Source organism: Gavialis gangeticus, unplaced genomic scaffold (genome assembly GCF_001723915.1).
Source record: "Gavialis gangeticus isolate Ggan-Ray unplaced genomic scaffold, GavGan_comp1, whole genome shotgun sequence".
NCBI classification, from domain to species: Eukaryota; Metazoa; Chordata; order Crocodylia; family Gavialidae; genus Gavialis; species Gavialis gangeticus.
This window is the reverse complement of record NW_017728992.1, coordinates 192,859,441-192,869,888: the sequence shown is the minus strand read 5'-3', so window position 1 is coordinate 192,869,888 and position 10,448 is coordinate 192,859,441. Positions and strand designations below refer to the sequence as shown.

The window sequence follows — 10,448 nt, the reverse complement described above, 5'->3', positions numbered from 1 at the left end:
AAAAAAAAAAAAAAAAAAAAAAGAACAAAACTGGAAAATAACAAAGATCATTTTCTTAGCATCTATCTAATCTCCATTTGACAAACAGTACCAAAACCATTTTCATATCTCTTGCATTGTAAGCCAACATCACCAATGGTGAAAGAATAAAGCATGACCTAGAAAACACTACTGCTACAAACTAGAACTGCTGTTCTTGAGGTTTTCTTGTGATCACACCAAAAAGTATATGAGCAATCAGTTTAAAAATACTTACAGGTTTACTTCAATTTTAATGAAGAACCTGAAGAGGTTGACAGTGCCCCTTTAAGGAAGTCTTAAAACAAATGACAATCAAATTAATAGTGAGCACACACTGAACCCACTTCTGTGCTGGGAGTCTGGATTTCAACAACATTTAATGATTGTGCAAATGCATCAAGAAATCACAACTTCTAGCACCACAGAGTTAAACAGATTGCCAAGAGTAAAAAAAAAAAACCAACATAAAGATAAAATGCAGGTCAAAGAAATGCTTTTTGAAAAACCATTCTATGAGGCATTGCCCATAACTGACTGAGTTTTAACCCATGTTAATGCGTGTACCAAATTATTTTGAAGCAATTCATCTGAATTCAGTGACTGACATTTCAGTTTCCAGCTAGAGGGAAGTTCTTCCTACGGGCTGAGTTTTCTGTTTGAACTTGCCCAATCATGGTAGACACTACTGCATATGAACACAGGATCTCTTAAATCTTTATGCCAGCTATTGCTCGGGTCTCATATGCACCACGGTACTATATAAGCTAACGAAAACATCATTATGAAATCAGGAACTTGCTTCCAGAATGTGTGCACCACTTTCTTCAGCCAGATTTCATGCCTCTGCTGATTTGAGGGTGTTCCCCAGTTCAGGCCTCCATCCTTCAGAGGACTGCATTTTGGTAACTGAATGACAGATTTCTGTTCCACTGGAACATGGGAGCTGCAAGTTCCAGTGGAATTACAAACACAGATGCACACACTATGTACTTAACAGGGCATCCTTGAACGCTCTAGGAGTGGCCTGCTGGAAGTACCATAGGGAAGTCCAGTGCAAAATGTTCCATTCAGTTGCCACCAGTTCCTTCCTTGAAACGGCTGATTCTACTTGTGTAAGTGCAGTTTATTCATTTAAATAAAATATTCCATGAACTGTAGAGCTATGCTGATTATGAAGGTATCACCAGAAATTAATTAGAGGCGCAACTTGTAAATAAACAATTTTATTGTTCATCTTCACATATGTGAAAGACATTACTACAGCATCCATTACTTTCAAATTACAAAGTTGTTTAAACAAGATTAAAAAATTAAATTAATATTCTGATAAGGTGCTTAACCTCTTAACAGGACAAATTAACAATAAAAAACCTTAATGAATTAAAGTTATCATCTGAGCAGGTCTTGGTCAAAAAGAAATAACATGACATAACCCTAATACAGTTAAATAAACTACTATATCTGCATCTAAAAGGCTGAGGTTTTCGGGTTCAAGACAGTTGTAAATTAAAAAAGTTATAAATATAAATAAAATATATTTCCATCAGCACATCATATTTTTGGCTGTTGGCCTGAAGCTTTCTACGGTGTTTTTGTATTATATTATTTAAAAAAAACTCACAAGACATTTTCCCATTCAGCATTCTAGCAGTAGCAGACAGTGTCTCTCATTAAAGGCTGTCAGCTTTGCCATAGTAAAGCCTTTTTAGGGATTTATAACTCGGCCATTTTAATTTGAATTCGGATGGGAACTTGAAAAAAAAAAAAAAAAAAAGAGTTTTGAGGTCAGACATTTTCCCCTCCATTTCTAATCAGTTCAAGTTTTGATGATTTGTTTTTCCTGCACTTAGAAGAAAGAAGGAAGCCTGCTAGGTTTTTGGATGCCCTTTTTAAAAAATATTTTAAGAACTTTTGAAGCTAAAAACAAGTTTTTTAAAAAATTACAATTTCCATACCATTAGCCTGTCAATGGTAAAAGTGCTCTTTGAATTTTTTATTTTTGTCTCTAAACAACACAGGTAAAATGGAAACAGCCGAGTTATTGAAGTCTGAAAAGTTACTTTTTTTTTAATGCACTGTAGTTTATACTGCTGCATAAACAGTCTACGTAAACTGCAAAATCCCATTACTTTCAATGGGACTGTGCACATTAAAATTTACATTGTAATGATTCTTCCAGAAATGTCATGCTGTCGGCCATTTCACAGTTTTTGCACACTGAAAGTATCACACACAGTAGCAAGAAATCATAGCATATTTAATATGCAAAAATTTGAGAAATGGAATATCATGTCAATACATCGTAAACCATTATGCAAAATATGAGTCAATGCATTGACACCATAGCGGCTCAGAATTAACCTTTACAGTGGCAGCATTAAAAGCAGAACCATAATGCTCCATTGTCAGCACCCTGGATTTGAGAGACTCTCAGATCCAATACACTGCCAGTGGAAAACCACAGTAATGCAATTATATATCAGACCTAAAGAACCAGTACAACTAACAAAGCATCAAAGGAAGTTTGGGGCAAGGACTGCTTAGAGAGTGTGCCGGGGCTTGAAAAGAATGTAAGTGCTCTTTTTGAGGGGGGGCTAGTTTGTTTTAAACAAACATTAACATTACAAAGGAATGAAAATGAATACAAAAAAGCTTCATTAAAAGTATATTAAGGCTCTGATTTAAACCAATAAGAGCAAAAGGTGTCCAGAGTGAAGGCTGTCATTTCACCCTTAGCTTGACCTAGTGTGCTTGAGGTATTCAGCCCTTTTAATAGGCAAGATCATGCATATTTGAGATTCAAGGAATGCCTGAACACAACGGAATGAGCCAGAGATGAACTGGCAACCTTCCGTTTCTTCAAAGAAGGGAGTTTAAAAATCAGACCCTTAACATTATTTAAATTCTTTTTTGTATTTATTAAAATATACACCCTAGCAAAATGTATGGCTCATTGAACAGTTCAGAAAACACAGTCTACAACACCAATTCTTACAATATAAAAAAAACAAACTTCTTACAAAAGAAGTTTTGCTGGATGTCAAAAACCCTGATTCAAGCCACAAATTAAATTTGTGTAAGGGTCTTTTTCTAAACAAGTTGCTGTCATGGTTTCAGTTATAAAATTGTACACGGGAATAGAAGTCTCTTAACCATGGGTTTTTTCCAAGACTGTAAATCACGTACTAAAATTCAAGGTACTTGTGTGGTCTACAACAATTTACTTGCATCCTCTGCCAGTGCAGAGATGTAAACTTAAGAGCAAATATTTAGTTCCCTCTCTCTTTCTGAAGGGGCATTTTTCATGTTACTATATCTCCATGGCACACTCCAGTGGGAACCCTGCAAAGGAAACAAACTCTACCATTTCATACCTGCTCCAGGACTGGAGCTGTTTCTTTGCTGACTTCCTTTTTTTCACCACCATCCACAACAACAGCTTTGGATGCCAACAAACCTTAAGAGAAGAGAAAAGTGGCAGAGATTTTAATTTAGAAAGAGTCTGGCTTTGAGCTCACCATTTATCATGAGGATTTACGATGAAAAAAACATAAAAGTGAAAAAAGAAAGGACTTAAAACATTTTAATCTAGAACAAGATTCCTTCCAAAGTCACTTTTACAAAGCCTGAGTTTTTGTTTAGTAGAATAAAAGTGTTGGCATCTGGCCCACAAAAGTGCTTATATTCCACCACCAGAGAGAAAAATGGAACCATAAATTGTAAGGCTTTTCCCCTCCCTAAACAGCAACGCTTCATAGCTAGGCCTACACTATTAGAGTATGGGTTTATTTATTTTTTATTTTTAAGAGCTTATTTAGAGGGTACAGACAGACATAATTATATAGATATAAAAGGATAATAATAAGCTGTCACAATTTAATGTAACATCTGCATTATTCTGTGACAATACAAGCGTAGCAAAAGTGAAGGAACTTCAACCTAGCATCACTGAGGGTCAAAATAAATGTAATTTACCCAACTTCCACTGCTACACCACCATGCAGACACAGCAGTTGCATCCTAACAGCCGATGTCTGCTCCCAGGTAACAGCTCCCCCTCCCATTTTAAAGCAGCTAAAAGGTATATTTGTCCATACCTGGAATCAGCCTCCCTTCCCTCGTAATTTGGTCTTTGCATGCTTTCCTAACGGTGCTAAGGTTTACAGCCACAGGGCTCCTATCAAAAATGTACACTACCTATTCCCACCTCTTCAAAAGGCCCATGAAGGCACAGAGGTGATACTTCCCCCTATGCGGCGCTGGTCAGGCCACAGCTGGAGTACTGCGCCCAGTTCTGGGCACCGCACTGGGTAACCTTGAGAGGGTCCAGGAGGACTACTTGGATGGTTAAGGGCCTGCAGGTAAGATCCTACAAGTAGAGATTGAGGGACCTGAATCTTCAGCCTCAGCAAAAAGAAGCTGAGAGGGGATCTTGTGGCCATCTACAAATTCATCATGGGGACAACAAGGAAGAGAGGATACTCTGTTTACCAGGGTGCCTTCTGGAGTTACTAGGAACAACAGCCATAAACTGACAGAAAGCAGATATAGATTAGGCATTAGGAAAAATTTCTTTATAGTAAGGGTTGTCAAAATCTGGAATGGGCTTCCAAGGGAGGTGGTGCTCTCCCCAGCCTTGGGGGTCTTTAAGAAGAGACTGGACAAGCACCTGGCTGGGGTCATCTGACCCCAGCACTCTTTCCTGCCCAGGGCAGGGGGTTGAACTTAATAATCTACTAAGGTCCCTTCTGACCCTAAAATTCTATGAAATCTATAAGCAAGGGGCAATTGTAAAAGGGCAGCTGGATGAAGTGACTGGAACGTTCATTCTTCAATGAATGACCATCATTCTGTGATTTTTAGGAATGCGGATCTCCAAGAGTAAAAGATACCCACTATGGTCTTGCTAACTGCAGCATCAGTATGTGGTGCTTCAATCACAAATCCATATACGAGACCACTAACACTCAAATTTAAACGTCTGTCAACCTCAAACTGCTGGCTCTTAGCCAAACACTAACTGGGCACATCAACACGTGTCATTAATACACAGCAATATATTCCAGAGCTTACTGCTTCTGGGAAGCTCCCAGGGGCGCCATCTGCACATGCGTCTGGACCACAGCACAATGAACTGGGTTGGAGGAGCCTGCCAACCTGGGGCTGCTCCAGCCAGGCTCAATGTGCTGCGGAGGGGCTGGCTGGGGCACGAGGGTACTTCAGTGCAGGACTAGCTGGCAGGTATTTACAAGTACCACCCTGCTGCAGAGTTTATTAGTTTCCTGCACCCTAATAGGGGCGCACATGTAGATGCTGAGATGTTTACTGCAGAGCTAATTAGTCAGCTCCACAGTAAACAACTTGCGTAGGTGTTTCACACCAGTAGGTGTTTCTAAACTGTGTCATGCAGGAACTCACAAGTTTGGACACATGAACAGACAGGATGAGCTGGAGACATAAGCCTTTAGCAAATCACACTGTGGTACCTGTTCATATATAAGTTATGCATTTAAAAGCATGGGAAACAGGTAGTCTCTGTACTGCAAGGTAGTCATTTGAAAGTCTAACCAATCTAAAGAAGGCCAGACAAGCTATTAAAACGTGTATCCTATCAGCCACTCTGTGCTAACTCTGCCCTTGTGCACACTCTTACACCACAATAAATGCAAGGTAACTTACTTTATTTTTACCGAGGAGCAAGGTACCTTATACTTATTGTAAGGACAGCATATGCCTATGGGCAATTACTGGAGTAGCTGACATGCCATAAATTCAAACCATAGGTTACCTTGTGATAACTTGTTCATCTGTCCAGAATCTTAACCCAAATTCATCTACGGGTGAATCTGCCACTGCAGAAAGCTGGTTAAACCAGTTTTAAGGGTTGTGTCACATGTTTACAGCTTTTTCTAAAACTGGAACAGCTTGACTTGCCACAGGTTAACTCATGTCTGTCCAAGGGCTTATTTTATCTAGAAATAGCATCAACTAACGTTGCGGTGAAAAGACCTAAACCTGTTCAAACCTGCCTAATGTCCACGCTAAGGAGGCAATAAAGTTCCTGGAAAAAACAGGCTGGAAAAATCCATTTCCTGCCATTTTATGGTGGGAGCAGCAGCTGCCTCCTAAGACAGGGGTGGCCAACCTGCAGCTCCAGAGCCACGTGCAAGTTAATATGCATCTTCTTGAATCATTGCACAAGCACATGACATGATGTAATGGCTATGGAAGCTGGTCACCGTGTGCTTGTGCAAAGATTCAAGGAGATGCATATTAACTTGTAATTGCTGCTCTTCAGAAGTTACAATCATCCTCAGCTGCAAGGGATTGCTGAAGATGACAAATCACAAGTGCACTAACAATCAGGGATACAGGTTGTAGCCATATTGGTCTACAGGCAAAAGGAATCATAACTCTGGGTCGAGGCGATATCTTTTATTTGACCAACTAGATATTTGCAAAAAGAAAATAATCTGTATTTGCAAGAATGAGTACACCTGAAAGCTTGCAAATAAAGACTTTTTTTTGCAAATATTTAATTAATTTTATAAAAGATATCGCCTCTACCCAGAGTTCTGATTCCTCATAACCATTGGATATTCTAAATGGCACAGTTTATAAAGTACTGCTACTATATTCCATGGAAAATTAATTAGCCTCCCAAGCAATTTAGCATGTTATTCCCAAAGTGTTATTAATTAGCAAACTATGGGTTTTCCTCATGTCAGCTGTTTAGGAGATGTCCTCCTCCAAATCAGATAGCATTCCATTAAAGACCTGCTATTGACTTTTTATTTCCCACAAGGACTGACTAGAGGCAACAGTGTTATATTCCTAACATTATTTATGCCATATTTATTAGATACATTTATGGAAAAAAAATTTTAAATTAACATAAGCAGAACATTGGCTTCAATTCAAGATGTATAATTCAAGAGTCTGACTTTCTCTCCCTCTGCCTGAAGAAGGGTGTTTGTACCCAAAAGCTTGCATAGAACAATTTTTTCCAACTCGTTAGTAGGTCTAATCAAAGGTACCACATTTACCCAAAGATCCATGTCTGTCTATGCCCCTGAAAATATTCTTAAATTCACTAAGACAAGTTTGCTCTGGGCATTACAGTCATGTATGGAAACAGAAGCTTGAAATAAATAGCTTACAGCGTAAAACAACAGCATGCTACAAACAAAAAAGGGAGGGATCAGGCAGTGGAAAAGAGCAGATGTTTTGTTCTCCCCACTTTTAATTTGTTAGGAATAGTCACCAGATAACTGCCTGCTACTTCTTCAGAACTCATGATGGTGGTGAGACATGTTACCTACAAGTCTTTTATACATAGGTAGTTGACTGGCTGCCATGCAGCACAGCATCATATATTATGGATGTAAAATACCAGATGAACAATAAAAGGTATATGTACAGTAAGCTTTTCTTATGTTTCAATATCTCAGTCAGGTGGATTTTTAAAAATTCTTCTGTGGGAGCAGTCCAACCAAAATGGATTACCCACCCTTAAAAGAATATCTTCAATTAATGCCAAGCACAGTTTCTGCTTCAGAGGCAACTTCATGACCAACTAGGGCGGCCACCATAGACACATTCTGGTTTTCTGCTACCCTATCCTCTATTGATACGAAATCCAACACTGGTTTCATATCAATAGAAGACAAAGAACAATCAGACTGTCCTCTATGATGGCCACCCTATTACCAACCGATAGCTTAGAAATATTTCAGAAGAAGCCTAAATGAGAATGAAATTCTTTTATTTACCATAAAGCTGCATTTCTGTCCATCTGATCACTAGAGACATTTAAGACAAAAACGCAGGCTATAACTAAATGTACATCTACTTTTACAATTTATTTCTCCATCTGATGTTTCATGGTTTCATAGTTTCTAAGGTCAGTAGGAACCTCTACAGATCATCAAGTCTGACCCCTGCCCTGGGCAGGAACAAGTGCTGGGATCATAATACCCCACCTAGATATCTATTCAACCTCTTCTTGAACACCCCCAAGATAGGGGAGAGCACCACCTCCCTTGGGAGCCTGGCAGCCCTAACCATAAAGTAATGCCTCCTGATATCAAGCCTGAACCTGCTCTCAATCAGTTTGTGGCCATTATCCCTTGTTACCCCAGGTGGTGCCCGAGGGAACAGAGCCTCACCTAATTCAGTGCAGTCAAGTATGATATTGTCTTCTGTTTATGACTTCAGATGGGAAACAAAGATCCACAAATACTATAAAAATCTTTTTTAACGAGAGCATAAGTCAGAGGGAAACATATTTGGAGTTTTTTAAATAAGGAAAAATTATTAAAGAATTCAGATGTGGTAATACCATCTGTTCCCCAATCATGCTTTTGCTTTTTTTTGTCATGATCTCTTTCAACACTGCCCTTACTTTTATTAGGGCAAGGAACCAGTAAGCCATTAACAAATGAGTTTTCAAGTCCTGTTTTACTTGGCTTGAACTGAGATCTCTCCAAACACCCTCCCAGCAGTAGACTGTTAGAACCTGAATCCTCAACCCAATCATGTACTCCCTTCCCTCTAACAAGAACCCCCACACAGCTCTTAAGGGGAAGTTGCTGGAATAACATCTATTTATTGGAGCATCTCAGTTTAGCAGCTACAATGCTTTACTATTTCCTCAGGTTCATTCTGCTTGGTATATCAGCACAACCCAACACCTCTGCCTTCAGTCAGGAAGTGAAGGCTGAGGCTCGAGACATAAGCATAATTTTAAAGGGTTAATTGTTAGCAAAGGCATCACAGTTTTCATCTTTAAAGTGCTCTAAGCACATTAAGGTTATCAGTAGACACTGTAACCACAGAAATCTAGAAATAGTTATGGAAAGAAAAGTATTAAAACAGTCCAATCACAATCAAAGATCATACATGTTAATCTGGAATTGATTGAAAGCTTAACTTAAAACCATCCTTAAGACACTTAAAAAAGTAAGAACTAGCACATATTGAAAACATCTTGAAGAATTAATTAACCTATTCATTCAGGCAAACAGGGACTAACCTTTGGCAAGTGAGAGAGCACCAGTGGTTGGAGCATGAAATTCACTAGCCTGAGCTAATGAAACTGATTGGTTAGTAAGTCTCACATTTCTGTTATTGCTCCAATGAGAACATGGAATCTCTCCTTCTCAACAAAAGGAGCACTGCCCCCAGAACTGCAGAATGAACGGTCCTCAGTTGCTGCTAATCATAGGATTCCAAGCACCGATGGAAGGAAACTCGCACCACACTGGTCTGTTTCAGTGTTACTATCAACATCTGGACAGCAATCAAATTGGCCAAAAATAAGTATACTTTCAGTCTGGTACTGCTTAGTGCATCAGAGTCACCACACATTGAGGCACAATACTGAAACTCTTTCATCCTTTAAAGGATGCTAACAAGCATAGCAAGGCACTTTGTGTGGAGAAGGAGAAAAACAAAAATAGGGCATTCATACACATGCTGGGGGTGGGGGCTGGGAGACATGTTTTAATTAGAGAACCCCTAATTAAAGTGCCTGGAGCATCTCGTATCAGTGCTCCTGTGCTTCAAAATGGTGGTGGGGGCACTTTATCTTGAACAAGCTTTAGATAAAACACCTCCACCACCATTCTGAAGCATGGGGATGCCGATACACAAGATGCAGTGGGCTGCTGGAGCGCAGTAATTGCCATGAGTCTGCTCCGACACACTGGAATTCCAGCGAATCGGAGCAGCCTCCGCACTCATGTAATAGGCACCCTGTGCAACACCTATTAGCTAAGCTTAACACAAAACAAAAACCTTTGCTCTGCATCTGAAGACAGCATCCTTCCAAACACTTACAGACTGACAGTTCTGGCCTTTTTCATATTAGGTTCTCTGTTAGTCTTCTGGTTACTAGCAGAGCCCAAAACATTTAACCTTATGCACAACCAATACACTAAACAGAACATACTCAGTTACTTCTTAGAGAAAGTCATATTAACACAAACAAGGAAAAAAGGAGAGTCGTGTTCACAACGTACTCTTGGATTCTAACAGTTCTGCCTAGTCCCCATTAAAGAAGTTTGGCATCTAATTAAACAATTTTCCCTGTGTGATTTAAATTTAGTTTACCATAGCTCTGCTAGCAAACAACTAATTCTTCTGCAACAATAGCTAGTGAGATTTCAAAGCAAGTTCTATGAATTTTCACAAGTCACTAATACAGAAAAAAATAGATGTTCAAAGTATACCACAGGATAGTCTACCACAGCAGTTCAATATGGTTTACAAACACTGAGAACTAAACAAGATCCTTGAGCAGCATTACTTCTAGTTGAGCAAAAATGTCACAACCCAGGCACAAGCTTATTTGCCCATCCAACACAAGAGGACTGGCTAAGGGGGAAGTTACAATGCTGTTGATTGGGGGGGGGGGGGGGGGGAAC

The 10,448-nt window shown here is 39.4% G+C and overlaps 1 protein-coding gene across 10 annotated transcripts in view; it reads right to left on the bottom strand.

Annotated features, from left to right (window-relative positions):
* Positions 1-10,448, bottom strand: part of PHF20L1 (PHD finger protein 20-like 1) — an 89,564-nt gene that overhangs the window by 48,702 nt on the left and 30,414 nt on the right. For 9 of the 10 annotated variants that reach the window (XR_002099591.1, XM_019528178.1, XM_019528183.1 and 6 more), the window contains one exon: positions 3,396-3,478. Coding sequence is in view for 9 of the 10 variants with exons in the window: in XM_019528178.1 (XP_019383723.1) it covers positions 3,396-3,478 (83 nt within the window). In the remaining variant the exon portion in view is untranslated. Of the gene's footprint in view, positions 1-2,017; positions 3,479-10,448 lie in introns of those variants that run through there. The other variant, XM_019528187.1, reaches the window with a different exon arrangement.